General features: G+C 39.4%; 2 protein-coding genes across 4 annotated transcripts in view; one reads left to right on the top strand and one right to left on the bottom strand.

The window, feature by feature from the left end:
• LOC121960440 (WD repeat-containing protein 37-like) overlaps positions 1–9644 on the bottom strand; it is a 25592-nt gene extending 15948 nt beyond the window's left edge. Inside the window, exons 1-5 of one of the 3 annotated variants that reach the window (XM_042510123.1) lie at positions 9580–9644; positions 7100–7370; positions 4278–4374; positions 4023–4118; positions 2077–2141 (exon numbers count right to left, since the gene is read on the bottom strand). In XM_042510123.1, the coding sequence (XP_042366057.1) occupies positions 2077–2141; positions 4023–4118; positions 4278–4374; positions 7100–7252 (411 nt within the window). In that variant the 5' untranslated portion in view covers positions 7253–7370; positions 9580–9644. Of the gene's footprint in view, positions 1–2076; positions 2142–4022; positions 4119–4277; positions 4375–7099; positions 7371–8630; positions 8940–9000; positions 9283–9579 lie in introns of those variants that run through there. The other 2 variants (XM_042510121.1, XM_042510122.1) reach the window with 2 other exon arrangements.
• On the top strand, positions 9392–15647 carry idi1 (isopentenyl-diphosphate delta isomerase 1). The gene is made up of 7 exons (XM_042510124.1): positions 9392–9518; positions 11082–11236; positions 12797–12966; positions 13060–13152; positions 13409–13539; positions 13627–13731; positions 14860–15647. Exons 2-7 carry the CDS (start codon positions 11085–11087, stop codon positions 15070–15072), a joined length of 864 nt encoding a protein of 287 aa, XP_042366058.1. The 5' UTR covers positions 9392–9518; positions 11082–11084; the 3' UTR covers positions 15073–15647.

Below are 15647 nucleotides of genomic sequence, written 5' to 3'. Positions count from 1 at the left end.
ATTACAGTACAATGCAATCTTGTTTGTTCCCTGTCATTGAAACACAATGAGCAACAAGCAAAATAGCCCATTCCAGTCAAGGTCAACCCAGAAGTAAACCAAGGATATGGTTAGTGCAGATCATTAGTTTAAAGTACCGTCAGTCTTAATAAAATTAGTTGTTGGTCATGTTTTGTAGCTGATAGGTTAGCTATAGATTTTAGAGCAGCTAGTTCTGTTAATCTAAGAAGTCCTTCCTTGATCCTGTGTGTCCTCTTTTCTATTTTTAAGTTAGAAGAGGATCGTGGCCCACTCTTCATGTAGCTCCGACTTAGGCTGCATTCAGACAGTTTCTTTGTTTTAAAGGCTAAGTTCTGTGTTTTTCAACCTGGACCCAATTTTTCCCTTTTTTTGTTAAAATGACTAATGGGAACAACAATTTTTGAAATTGGTCCAGTTTTATGCAAGAGAGCTGCAGCTGGCAACTACGAAACGGATTGCAAAGTACCTACTCGGGGCACAAACTGTATGGTACTTCAACCATTGCAGGGCTCTACACTTGCATTCATTTCAGGAGCCCCAGTGCCCCTCATTAAAATAATTTAGGGGTCGTTTTTCGTTTTAAAGAAATAACATGAATGCATACAGTAAGCATAAGACACTGGGGCCAATTGACATTACTAGGAGATTATTTTTGATTTTTTTTTTAGATTTTTGAAATGTAAGATGTTCTTGGAACAAAATTTCTCAAATTAGCACACTTTTGTTTTCACTTGCATATGCACTGTAAAGCACTGCATCAAGGAAAAAGATCAATACCACTTTTGTGCCTGTGTTTCGCCGTTGTTCAAAAGTTACACGATGGACTATTTCTTGCCTGGAAGCAGCTTCCAGGCAACCAGCCAAGACTCCAAGTTATTGGTTCTGGTTAAGAAACAACCTAGCACACTCCAGTTTTTTAGGGTTTCAACAAGCTAGACATAATGTGTCTATTACTGTGCTTAGAGGTGCTGGTACACAATTGTTTTTACCTTTAATGGGTTTCCTGTATTTGAGTTAAGCTGAACTACGTATGTGACTGCTGGAGTTAGCTTCCTATTTTGCGTAAAGACATAAGACCAGTATCAATATTCTCGTTCTTCCACACAAGAAAGCAAATGAGTGCATTTTGCAAATTGCAGAACTATTCCTCAAAATGCTGTTTGACGACAAATATTTACTGGATGTTACTCAGTTTAAGGCCAGTATCTCTAAACAGGACCATTCTGACTCCTGATAAACTTGTCTTATGATATTTTTTTTCAAATTGTAAGTTCACAAAATTTGTTTTGGCATTTTGAAAGCGGACCGTCATATTTTTTTGCTGATGCAAAGAGATTAAAGTGGTCAATGACATAATTAAGGTTCTACTCTTTTACTCTGTTGGTGAATATTTAGTGTAATGCATAAGATATCAACATGTCACATCCAAAAATACAGTGTGTTTGTTTATGGAACTGTGAAAGTATATTTGTTTGTTTTTTGTTTTTACAAATGCAGCCATTCACCCAAATGACCTCCGACAGGGTGCAGAGCAGAGAAGAGAAGAGGAGTCAAGGTCAGACTGTAGTTAAAAACAGACTCAGCCCACAGCTGTCCCTCACAATGCTTAGTGACAAACAGAGCATTCAGGAAGTTACCCATGAATCTCCTCCCCACAACTCCCATGTGGCCACACTGAAGTTGCGAGGTCCACTTATTTTGCCGTGAAGAGTGTACAAGCTCTACATTGGCAAGAGATTAAAAAAGAAGAAGTCAAGGGAGATGTCATTTAATGATATGCTTAATATCAAGTTTCCTTAACTTAACCTCCAAAAATCGTTATGCATCAGCACTTCAAAATCAAAAGAATTTAACAGTAATGATTTTTGGTCACAAATTGATCTGTTTACCCACTCTTTACATAGGAGAAGACAAAGACTTCTTTCTCCCCACTCACTCAGCCACAAAGGGGCTTTTGACAGTCTGTAACCATTACCCCCGCAGATATAACTAATTACACAGATGACAAATCTTATGAGCTCTTTAGAAAAGGCTTAAATAACTGGAGTCAGGTACCTTGCTGGTTGAGGCTTTGTAGGTCGTCTTCAGCTTCTGTGACAGTTGACTGGTGCTGTGGCTGGCTGTGGGATGGAAAGACAAAGAAGAATGAATTTAATTCTTTACCGAATGACAAACCCAGTGCTTGGTTTCACTACTGCACTAAAATAACGTGCAATGAATAAAGTGCTATGGTTTTAATTACGCACACCACACAAGAGGGTGGTTTCATAGAATAGGACTATGTGTTGAACCAGGTTAACTTCCTCAAACCAGGATTAATTTCAGGAAATGTGTGTGACGGGGAGGTTTACATATATATGACTAAGGTTACTGTGGAAGCTCGCCCCTCCTGGTCAGCCTAATTTCAGGTTTGGCTTCATGTCAATCTACCAGACTGAAACACTGTTAAAAACAAGGTCCCTCCCTCAAGGTTCTTCTTTTGTTAGCATGAGTCGGTTTGTAATATTTGTCAAATTTATCACATTTTGACACAGGTTGCATTTATTATGTATCTTGTCATATTTTTTCTGCACAGTATTCAATTTAATGTGTGCTTTTAAATATGCGGCAATTAAAATTAAGATACCTGTTGATATGAAATCTTACAAGTAAAAATAGAAAGGGGGTAGAAGGTTATTAAACTGAGTTTTCATCACATAGAGGCTTTTATTCACTTTAAATTGAGCCACTATGGCTATTTTCCACTTGAATTTCCAAAGAAGCAGAAGCATGTCTAGCGACCAGGTGCCTATAAGCAGCATGTATGCAATAGGAAGCTAAGAAAATCACAGACACCGCCAAAAAAGCACAAATAATGAAACCAAAGAGAAAACAGAGTAAGTATGGAGTTAGCTTTAACACAAAGTATAGAATCATATGAAAGTAATCACTCTCAATCATCACTCATCACCCACTAGAAATGTCTTGCAGTCTATCTGCAGAGACTGCCCTCTGCCTGTATTTAAAATTCTTTTCTTCTTCCTTCTTTTCTTAATTTACCATGCTCGGGACATTTATGAAAATGTAACTGCAAGTCAATAACAGCGTGCAGTTGAGGATGGGACTATAAAAAGGTAGAAATCAGGTAGTTGCACACATCTAAGAGGAAGCTACCACAAATGTGGACACAGTGCTGAATAATGGAAAATATAGCAAGGCAGAACGCCAAGCAGGCAGAGCTTGTTCCAAAATAACAGTGAATCTGAGGTTGGCTTTCACTTTCACTGGCGTGCGTTGAAGGAGAGGATGGAGATAAAGAGTGATGCAGAGCCTGTTCCCTTTTTTTGCTTTTTTGCCTTTATTTAATAGGACAGCAAGACAATAGCGTTTGTACATGGGGCGCCCGCTCTACCAGGGGAGCCACTGAGGGCTCCAGCTGGCCTGTTTTCTGTTCAACAGTGTGTAACAGTTTAACTCTGTGTTTCCTGGTTGACACAGCTTTGAGCGCGTGGATCATGATCAAAACAGCACACTCGCACTGAAATTTCCATAATGACAAGTCATTCATTACTCACAAACACATCAACCTTACCAAGCCCAGCTGATGGCTATCTTATCACACATGAACTAAATGGAGGCAGCAAAACCCACACTTGAGTTAAGCAGCAAAACAAAGTAGGTACTCAGCAACGGGCTACCGTGCCGCCCAACTATCTCAACAGCCTGAGGACTGCTCTGATGATGTTACATTTTTCATGTTTATATTTGAACAACAAAGTTATGTCATAAAGATACATTTCAACTGTTTCATCAGGTAGGAACCAAATTAGCTTTGTTAGCTTGCTTAATTATCGGCTTTTTCATTACGAAACGTGTAACATTCCTTCAGTAGTAGCTCGCAGTGAACATACAAGCAGTGTAGGATGGAGGGGCGAAGTTTTAATGTTGCGTTTACAAACAGTAGCTGACAATTAATGCATAGTGTACCAGACCTGCAGTGGATTGTGAATTAAACACTGTACCTTTTGTTTTCAGAGCTCCCTTAGTGGGGTCGCCTCCCTCAATAGTCTGCCCATCTCCGGTCAGACGCTCATTCAGAGAGTCAATTTCCCTCCGTACTGTAATGTTAGCACAGCGACAGGGCATCAGTATACAAACACCTGCACCCTGAAATCATTTGGTTAGTTAATCAATACCTGAGAATCAACACAGTTAGGTATGTGCCCAAAAAATGCAATCTACATATATTTGTTAGATTCTTTATATCAGGTACTCACATTCAAGGTTTTCAATGTAGAGATTTTCAAACTCGCGCTCAATCTGGCCAAAAAGGTCGAGAAGATTGTTCCGTAAGGAGAGGGGCAGCTTGGAGTCCTGGACAGATGGACAGAAAAGAAAAACAATGCTTTAATAATACTAACTAATGCTTAGTGTCATCTATTCAATATTATGATGTTGAGTAATGGCCAGAGAAGTGTTTCTGCAAAAACATTATGATGTCACAGTGTAGCTGACTTTTGGATAGAAAATGTCATCACTTCACCATTTCATCCTAGTAGACATTTCTATGAAGTGTTGTAATTAGTGTACAAATTCCTGAGTTACGGACAAAAACATGTTTAGTGAGGTAACAGTGACCTTAACCTTTGACCTTTGACCACTAAATTCTAATCAGTGCATTCTTGAGTCCAAGTGGAAGTTTGTGCAAATTTGTAGGAAATTCCCTCATAACCTTCTTGAGATATTGCATTAACAAAATGAGACAGACACAAGGTCTCAGTGACCCTTGACCACCAAACTCAGAACATTTCATTTTTGTGCCAAATTTGAAAAAATTCTCTCAAGGCATTCTGTAGATATCACATTCATGAGAATCAGATAACAAATTTGAAATCCAACAATAACAAATTCCTTTAGGTATTCTTGGGATATTGCTTCCACGAGAATGAGACAGACAGAAAACCCAAAAACATTATGCCTCTGGTCATGGTGAAAGCCGGCACATAGGCATAAGAATTAAGAACCACTCAGGGGGAAGCAGGGAACAGGAGGCAACACTTTTATTCTCTCCTGATTCCTTTCCGCTGTTGTATTCTCTTTTACTTTTAATGTGATACGTACAGTTCGGAAATTCAAGACCTTTCAAAATATGTTCACAAATTAATATGTTCAAAGATTAACGCAGCTGACGGGCACAAATACAATTTCACAGTAACAAACATCTGTCTCATATATTATCGCTAATCACACAGAAGTTTGGGTGACTCATTAAATATACACCACTTCAAATCGAGAGCAACCCACAATAATCAAACACAGACCGTATGTTTACCTGATTTCATCAGCATCCAACTGCATTTGTGAAGAAAACTCAGCCACATTATAGACGACACACCTACAACCTACAAACAATTATACTAACTAAACAATACTACCTACACAACAGCCAAGGCTCCAACTCATTTCAGCTGACTTACCTCCATGGTGAACTCCTAGAAGTACCGTGTTTATCAGGTGACCAACAGTCTACCTCAGACTAGCATTAAAAGAGACGTGAAAAGCTGCCATGAAAACAAAGGATTCAAAAGGCTGCGTTTGACAGCTCGCCTTAAGAGCTGCTGCTTTCTCTAGCCATCTGAAAGACGAGGAAACCAAATACTTGACTGTCACTCTTTCTTCTGGCACACGTTCAAAAACCAACTGTTTGCCACAGCAACGTTAACTGCCAGGCCGTTCTGTCTGCATCCCATGTCAACACACTTTGTTAAAAAAAAAAAAAAAGGTCAATTAGCAAACAACAGGCAGCCCTTATGAATTTAAAGCTGCTTAGTTGTGGCACTAAAACCTGCAACGTACTCTGGCTAATAATGACAGCATTGAAAGCGGAGGAGAAAATGCATCCTGTGTGTTATATATGGGTTTATGAAACTGTGTGTGTGTGTGTGTGTGTGTGTGTGTTGCAGGGGGTAGACTTGGTACATAAACAGAGCCAGCATGTTTTGGCATTGGACAAAAAGGCTTGGTGAAAAGACTAATCAGACCTGGACAAGCGGCCCATATTAAAACTTGATGAGACAACAGGCCAGTGCAAGCTGAGCTCCAGTTTGAGTGGCTGATAATTCAAGGACATTGTCAAGCACAGAAAGTAAATGCTAAAGGACTTCCATTGCCAAAGCACGATGACAAAGCATGGCATTATTTCAGACTGAATACATTCATCCAAAATCTGGATCATGAAAAAGGCACGGAAAACTTTTTGTCTTTCATCCCACCAGTTTGAGAACACACAGTGATACCATCTAAAACACTTTACTCTCTAATAAACCCTTTGTTCAACTTATCTAAAAGATGACTCTAAATAGGGTCACTCTCCAGCCAACTCCCAAAAGTTAACAACCAGGATGTTCTTGATCAAACAAAAACAGCTTTTAATATCTCCGTAACAACGTCAGTTTGCCACAACTGGTTTGTATCAGGAAATGTCTGTTCATTCAAAGGCTTCAGTGACAGTCTTCCCTTTCTGGTGGAAATAAATCAATTGTAGCTCTACTTTAAATAACCTGTTAAGAGACAGTTAATCACTAACTTTATGGCACCAGCGCGCTTAAAAAGTCACAGTGGATCCCTTTGTTTTTACTAAAAGAAATGAGTAACCAGCGGGCACATCAACACCAGACAGTTCATTAAAGTTTAGAGAACGATGACAAAGACACTTTGACTAAAGCAAGTTTCATCCAAAGTAAGATCCTGTAGCTACCAAATAAAAACACCAACACATTCCCTGGGGGAAGAAACTGCATCTCATGAAAACACTGTAGCATGGAGCTGGGGATGTTGCAACACCAGATACAATAAAAAAAAAAGCAATGCTGCTCAACCGGCTTGTACTGTACTCTCATGACTGACAAAAAAACAGACTCACACCGAACAATGTAACAATCAAAATGCTATTTTTAAAAAAAAGAATGATTAAGTGTGATTTTCAGATCCACAAGAAACTTGTCTTGAAATGTGTCATTATATGTCTTATAAGGTGCATATTTGCCAAAATGTGTGTGTGGGTGTGAGAGAGAGAAAAAGTGTTGTCTGTGCATCTCACCTGTCCCTCCAGCATGTCTCCTCTTTGGATGCCTGATGGCCTCTCCTCTGTGCTGTTGGTGCGCCGGATAGACAAGCTGTGAGCCTTGCGCTTCTGCTTGGGGTGACGGGCAGCCGAAGCAGAGCCACTACTGCTTCCGCCCTCCACAGGCATCCCTCCTACTGCACGGGTGGCCCTGCCCCCTGCTCAACTCCTACCTGAGAAGCAGGTACACAAAGGCCAGGCTCGACAGTTGGCTGGTAGGTGGATTAGGTTGGTCTGTTTTCACCACCTGTGTGCAGGTAAAAAAGGAAGTGAAGTTCAAGTTCACAGTAATTGCAGGAAGTGCTCAGGGTAAAGGGTTTCCTTCCCTGCTTAGAGCCAAACTAATACAAACAGATACATTCAGATTTAGGTTGCCTGCTGGGGCAGTCTTGCCCTGACACCTGATGCTCTAAAAGAACATAATATCAAACTCCAATCTGAAGTTCAATAATTGAATCATTTTAAACCAGTGCAAATTGACTTGATTTCTATATTTGAAAAAGAAAATGGAAAAAATGAGCAACAAATGAAGAAATGACCCTGAAATTAGCAATAAATTAGTGAAAAGTACAAACAAATTACCTGAAAATTAGATTAAAAAATTTGAAATAGAAAAAATTGGAGGAAAAGACACACACACAAACAAACAAGCAACCTGGGATATTTTCAAATATGTAATTATGATAATTATATATTATGGAATATATTTTTCCATAGCTTTATACTTTTCTCCCTGACCATTTTCCCCTGGCCTTTTAAAAATAATTACATCTAAATCTACTAACTTCTCACAATTTGTGTAACATTTCTTACCTTGTTGCTTATTTCATTTTTTTTAAAAGAATCACACCAATTTGCACAGGGTTCAAAGGTTTTAATATCTGTGAAAGACATCTGAAAGCAGCACAAGAAAAGTGATGTCACTCTGGGTTTCAAAGCGTTAATGCTGCTTTGCAGATGAGCAAAATGTATACTTTGCAGAAATTTACTTAAAGGTCCCATGTTAAAAAAATATAAAAAAAATAAATGAATTAATATAAGCAGGTTTAGGTGCTATATAAATACTGTAACGTATCAAAATGCTCTATCCACAGAGAAATGCACGCAGACCATATTCACACCGGGCCTTTGAACAAGCCAGCAGGATTTCTGTCAATGTGTGATTTCACAACTACAGGCTACCAATCCTTTCAAACCTATACATAAACACAATAAATGAGGACAGAGTGTTTCAGACAGAGGGTGAATAAAGTTATATTCAAGCAAAAATGCTGCTTTTTGAACATGTAACCATGTTCTGGTAGAACCTGAAAATGAGAATAATATGGGACCTTTAAGACATTTTTTAAAATTAAAAATCAAAAAAACAATAACCAACAAAATATGATCATTCACTTTACAGACTCCCACCCATAAGCGTTCCTTGTAAACTGTTTATCACCCGAATTTACTATTGGCAGCCTACAAGGCCTGACACACCTAAAGTCATCTGCTTTCATATACCTACATCTGCAAGTTGGCTGTATGACATTAAATCCACAGTATCTTGATGAAGTTTACTCTCACGGTCCTTACATGCTAGGAAGAATGTGCAAATTCACGGTGTCGTTTCGGCGTCGTGCTACATTTAACAAGCTGGAATATATATATAGCATATTAAGCTAGCTTGGCGTTGACGACACACAGGTACGAGCAAGACTGAAACTGAAAAACAAACGCCAGAACACGCGTGCATTTAACTGCAGGTATGACCATCAGCTAACCATAGCAAATTTACAGGGTAAACCGCGCTTGCAATATTAGTACTCCACGGTACTTTTATGACTTGCCACCGATATAATTCGCATTTGTAAAAAAAAAACCACAAAGATTCTCACCGCTGTTTCTGCCGCGCTGCATTCATTTTTAGCAAACACGAAGGTCAGAAACAAAATTAGCTACACGCTAGTGCATGCTAGCTGCCACATATCCTCATTGCGGCATTTAATGCATCACACAGCAGCTAGCTACACCATGGAGGGGCTAACACCTCCCTAACTCGATATCCCTGTAAACCTGAAAATTACATATCCTCAACATGCTGACGACTTATGGCTTTGACACGGTAATGACACGCTACAGTCCGTCAAGTATTTGGGATTTTTCACCCAAATTTGACACATCACGTATTTCGTGGTACACTGACTTCCGTATCACGTGGTTTGTGTTTGCAATTTTTAAACCAATGGGCTGTCACGCCGATGTTAAGGCGTCCAATGAGAAGCCGTGGTCGCAGAGGCAGGGAGTAGATGCTAGGTGGCTCGAGCACAGTGTTCAGCTCTGAAATATCAGCGTAAACAAGCGTAACACCGGTAAAAACACGAGCTGTGTCTACTCGAAACCTGGAAGTTGTTGTGTAAGTAGTTTAACGTTTATCGGTTTGTCTGTAGGTTGTGTATGTAGGAGACAATTCATACTTATGTCGAGTTGTCAGAGGCCTAGGTGGTGCGGGCTGTGCTCAGGCTGCAGTGGTCTGATGGCGTGTTGACAGTAAGTGTTTGGAGGAAAACATGGAGTGGATTTTGCAGGACAGGACATTAAAATCCTGTTATTTTCCACTCAATGTTCTCACGTTAAAGCATCAGTGATAGCTAATAATATTATTCTATAATATCTATTAGTATAACACCCACGGGGGTCATTTTACTGCTGTGAGCGCTTTTGCTTTTTATACACAAAATAATCACTAAAAATAATTTCAGTGATGGACTTTCACTTTTAATGGACAGGGGCGGATTAACACACAATGGGCCCCTGAGCACAGATATGCAAAAGTACTATACTTCTAGTGGCTGAATGAGTATGAAACTTCTGGTTTCACACTCTGTTAACTTGAATAGGAATAAAAATTATTTACACTGTAAGATGTTGTTGGGCCGATTGAATCAAATTCTAATTGTGTAACAAGTCATTTTACGGGGGTTGTGAAACCTAAAAAAAAACAAAGTATACTCTGATTATAGGCACCTTTTTCACAATGAAGTCTATGGGGAAAGGTGGAAAAGGTGTTTTGGGGCCCCATGGAATCACTTGACACACCTGGACAGTGTCATTTTACTTTTGGCCACAAAGTAAAATTGGCTTCTAAGCCCAGCACTGTTAAGGGCACACACGCACACACTCTGTACCTGTTCCATGGTTTTGCAGGGAGCATTTTGTAGGGAGCCTGTCTTACACTTTGGACCACTTTGTCTGTGGCTGATAGGTCTGCTCAGTAAGCCTTCCCAACAAAGTATTTTCACATTTATACCGACTTTGAGTGTTTGAGTGTGTGATTGAGATTTTTTTTTTGGAAAAAAAAAGACTTTAAAAAATTACTTGATTGTTTTTTTTTTTGTGTTTGGAAGGCATGTTGCCATTAAAAACTCTAGGGTTTTTTTCTTCTTTTTAAAACCTTTTTGGCAATTACTTTTTCTTAAATGTGTTGCCATTTTTATAGAAAACTTTTTTTTTTTGTTTTTCTAAATGGGTGATTTTTTTTCTCTCACATATTTGAAACGCATGGTTTCTTTAAATATTGCCAAAATAACACCATCTATAAAATAAAGGGGAATTTTTGTCCATGACAATGTGTGGGAACCCTAGGTGATGCTTCAGGCTTCACTGATGCTTAGGACTCTGGGGACCTCTGCCAAAAAATGCCATTTTATAGATCAGTGAATTACACTAAACAATAAATGGTGTATAAATAATGTCACAGTCTAAAACTGTTCAGTAAAGCATACACGTAAGATACCAAAAGGAGTTAGCATATATTATATAAAACTTGAAAAACTCACATTTTAGGGGCGTCCATGTTAATGTTGATCTATATAATTATCAGCAGCGTGTCCTCCGATCCCGGCTGCGTAAATTCCTCCCCAGTTTTTACCGCCGTCCACAGCCTCAGACCTTGTGATTGGTTTTCTGTTTTGGTCAGGCGATGGTGCGGGCCGTGTGGGCGGTGCTCCGTATAGTGTCCTGCGAGGGGGCTGCTGTGCTGAAATCAAACGTACCTGTCGCCGTCAGAGCTGCCGCACCGCGACACACATCCATCTGCAGACCCACCGCGTCCTGCTGCAGGGCTTTCTCCAGGTAAGCTGGCAATCTGTAGGTCCCTGAAACAGCTTCAAGTGATACTTTGAGGTTAGACAGCAGCCAGAGATAAGCCTATTCATCCTAAGCCTGGAAATGTCTGTGTGTGCTATAGATAGCTGAGCTCTAGTGAAACCCGTCTCTTTGCGCGATAAGGAAAGAAAGTCAAGTCAATTTCTATTTAAAAATGTCTTGAACTTCATCTCGCTTTGCATACTAGTTGAGATACACACTTTCAGAATACTAACTCAAAGGCTGATGAGATTCTCTTTAATTCGGCACCAGTTACATTTACCAAAGAAAGCTGCATTTGCTGCAATATTAATACAACATGCGCATTTCATAAACTTTTTGGTTAAGGTTATATAACACGTGTTTTGGCATCAGCTGGAATACTTTATTGCAGCTAACATTTAACCCTTTGAAACCTGGAGCGACGTCACTTTTCTTGCACTGGTCTCAGACACCTTTCACACGGATTTAGACCTTTGAACTCTGAGTAAATTGGTGCGATTTCTTTCAAGAACATGTGGGAAAAGGAAATGAGCTGCTTGTTAAGAAGTGTTTCACAAATTGCGAGAAATTAATAGATTTATTGTTTTATTTTTTAAACCTAGGGAAAAACAATAAAACTAGGGAAAACTATATTTATAATTAACATACTTAAATATTTAAAATTATGCAACATTAATAATTATAATTTTTAAGCACCCTTTCCAGGTTATTTTTATGTTTGCTTGTTTTTGGGGGTTTTTTTTTTTACCTTCTTTCTCTCTCTTTTTTTAAGCTAATTTTGTTGTTATTTTCTTTTCTTTTTTTTTGGGGGGGGGGGGGGGGGGGTATTTCTTCTTAAGTTGCTCTTTGCATTCTTCACATGTTTTTAAAAGAAACCAAAGCAATTTGCTTAGATTTCAAAGGGTTAAACTGTAGTGCAACATAATTATTTCAATGAACAAACACCACATCCCAGGTTATCAAAGAGAACAACGTGCTCCTTTTTGTTTCTATATTATTGTACATAAATATGAAAACCTGCAATCTGAAGACCTGTTAATGTCCACTGGGAACTTGTTACAAGCATTTAGTTATAACTTAATATACTATTTCTCAACCATAAAATATAGTTGTTTTTTGTGCAGCACAGGGAATACAACTTGCATTTAGTTGTGCAACCTGTTGAACCTTGAGTATTCATTCATTTAAAGAAATATGTCCAGGGGAAGCACAATCCACCATGAAAGACATTTCACTTTTTTGTTTGTGTGTTACTTTGTGAAATCTACTCCCTACTTGAATGTGAAAGTTCATTCTTGAACTTGGAAAGAATGTAACGTCCACATACTAGCTTTTTCTGGAGCTTTCAATCATAACTCAAAGTCTTCCTCAGGAGGTGAACTTTGCTCTCCATCCTTTACAAACTCAAAATCTCCAGAAAAACCTTGTCAAACAATACCTTCCGTGGTTGGATCATCATAATTAACCTTAATAACTCCGGTTCTTATGTAAATATGCACTAAATTATTAAATGTTTTCTGCCTGCTCTTTTTCTCTTGCACACAGTGAGGTGAGACACCTACAGTCAATCAGAATGCCTGAGATAACCACAGATCACCTGGACGAGAAGCAGGTGCAGCTGCTGTCCGAGATGTGCATCCTCATCGACGAGAACGACCACAAGATCGGTGCGGACACCAAGAAAAACTGCCACCTCAACTCCAACATCGACAAAGGTACCCTTCTGCCATATCAAACTGCACACGCGTCTACCACTAATGCCCCTTTTTATCTCACATTTGTACTTAAGATAAATTGTGTTTTACCAGGTTTATTACACAGAGCCTTCAGCGTGTTCATCTTCAACAGTGAAGAGAAGCTGCTCTTACAACAGAGGTCTGATGCCAAAATCACTTTTCCAGGTCAGTGATAACTGATTTTCTTTTACATTTTTCTTTTCTTTCTTTGCTAAATTTGTGATAATTCTCTTTTAACTTGTAACTTCCTCTCAAGTTTTTGAAAGAAATCTAGCTAATTTGCTCAAGTTTTCTCAACTATCCCAAATACTCCGATGGTCCACAGGTGTTCACAGTGTTACATTTAGCAAAACAACTGAGAACTAAACACCAGCAGGAGGCATTGGCAATGTGTTTAACCATGTGTGTATGTGCAACCCAGGCTGCTTCACAAACACATGCTGCAGCCACCCTTTACACACTGACAGTGAGCTGGAGGAGAAGGAGGCGATAGGAGTGAGGAGAGCTGCTCAGAGGAGACTTAAAGCTGAACTGGGTATCCCCATGGAACAGGTACAGTGTGTGTGTGTGCGTGTGTGTTTTAATGCATCACAAGAATCTCTCATTGTATCTGATCTCTCCTTTCGTGTTGCTCCTCAGGTGACACCAGATGAAATGACGTACCTGACAAGGATCCACTACAAGGCGCAGTCAGACGGCGTGTGGGGAGAACATGAGATTGACTACATCCTCTTCATGCAGAAGGTAGCACTGTAATGTCAGATGGAGTGGAGTTACATTAGGATATGTTACATTAGGATATGATATGTGTGTTTCTGACCCCTGTCTGTGCTTTTTACGTTTTATCACTACATATTAGTCACAGAACTAAGCATCAGCCTCCGCTATGCTCACCAGCCTGTTGTTGCCGTTTGGTGCTTGGCAGGTACTGACAGGTTGACTGATGCTGATACAAGCAGTAAAAGTGAAGTTAAAAAATCCAAAACCATGCATTAAAATATGCTAAAATGCCCCACAGAGCTGAGAGGAGCTGCAGAGACAGGTGATAATTCTCTGTGGCTTCATCCTTTTCACACACAAGTACTGAGCCACTGTAAGGATAAAAAGTGCGAATTAAAGCTGCTTTTACTCTGTGACTTCAATATAATGATAATGTGAGAGGCACACAATGGGGATAATGTGTATCCTACTCTTGTGAATGTCTGTCTTATGACTCACTTATAAGCAAAACTCCTGCCACTTAATTTACTCTGAGAGCAGAAAGAGACGTTTAGCTACAGCCAACACCTGATGTCACTCAGTCAGTCCCAAACATTACTGCATACTTTATCACATGTGCTGTTGCATGGTACTTTTATCTCAACTGATAAAGCAGGTTGACTTTTCGAGAGGTCCTGTGCCCCCAAAAGTGGGTATTTTAAGCCAAAATATGATCTTTTCCGAACCATAACCAAGTGGTTTTTGTGCCCAAATGTTACCCACAACGTTGTTGAAATGTAAAGTTTCATTTTATCTGCTAATGTACAAATGTTACATATCCATGGTTTGCAGAAACATACAATGTTAGCGTTTACTCTGGTGAATGGGTTATATTGACCATCGGAAAATTAGCAGACTCTACTGCGATAGAGTATCAATGTAATTTTCAGCCCGACTGTTACTGATACAATAACCCCAAAAAATTATATATCAGAAAATGAACATTAATAAGAACAGTCATGCATATGGCACACATCTTCAAATTCAGTTCAAAGTTTTACCTTAAGGATGCCAGACACCTATTCCAGTGTGTTTTTAGGAATGGATTTCCCTGTGTGCCTGAATTTTTTCTGTCAGCTTCATATTTAATAAAAATCTTACGTTTCTCTGAAGGACGTGGAGTTGAGTCCAGACCCCAATGAGATCAAAAGCCACTGCTACGTCAGCAAGGAGGAGCTGAAGGAGATGTTGGAGAAAGCCAAGCGCAAAGAACTGGAGATCACACCCTGGTTCAGCCTCATCGCAGAGACCTTCCTCTTCCAGTGGTGGGACAACCTGCAGAACCTCAAGCAGTTCATGGATCACAACAACATCCACCGCATGTAACTAAAACCTGGATCGGGCTCTATGTTCAGTCACTTTAAACTTGTGGTTGTAGTAGTAACTGACTTGCCTGACAAAAGCAGTGCCAGATGAGCTGCTAGAGCTTCCTGACACTCTGATGCCCAAACATAAGTATCACTGGCTACTTTTGCCAAGGTAGTGGTAAGTGTAGGGCTTCTACACTAAAAAAGGAAGAAAAGCAAGAGGTGATGTGGTTTATAGTGGGTCTGTAGCTCTGAGGTACATTAATCTAAACATGAAAGTTGAATCTAGTAGACTGAATCCTAGTCTTAAGTATTTACATATACATCAGGTCATAAAAGCTGATAATGTGCACACTGGATGTACAGACTGAACAGAAGTATAGACATTTACTCTGTGAAGATAATAGCCTATTTTTGTATGAAAACTTAAAGTGCCTGGGTACAGGTGGTTAGGTTGAGATGAATAGTGTCTCAAAGCACCGATGTGATGTCACAACAACTAATATCACTTCTGTATATTGTCAACAACGATATCAATGAACAAGCTGTGTCTTTGCACTCTTTTACACAATAAAGTGATCGTGTTCATTGGCA

The sequence above is a fragment of the Plectropomus leopardus genome, chromosome 21, assembly GCF_008729295.1.
Source record: "Plectropomus leopardus isolate mb chromosome 21, YSFRI_Pleo_2.0, whole genome shotgun sequence".
NCBI lineage: Eukaryota > Metazoa > Chordata > Actinopteri > Perciformes > Serranidae > Plectropomus > Plectropomus leopardus.
The sequence above is the reverse complement of the archived record's forward strand: the minus strand, read 5'-3'. Positions and strand labels throughout refer to the sequence as shown.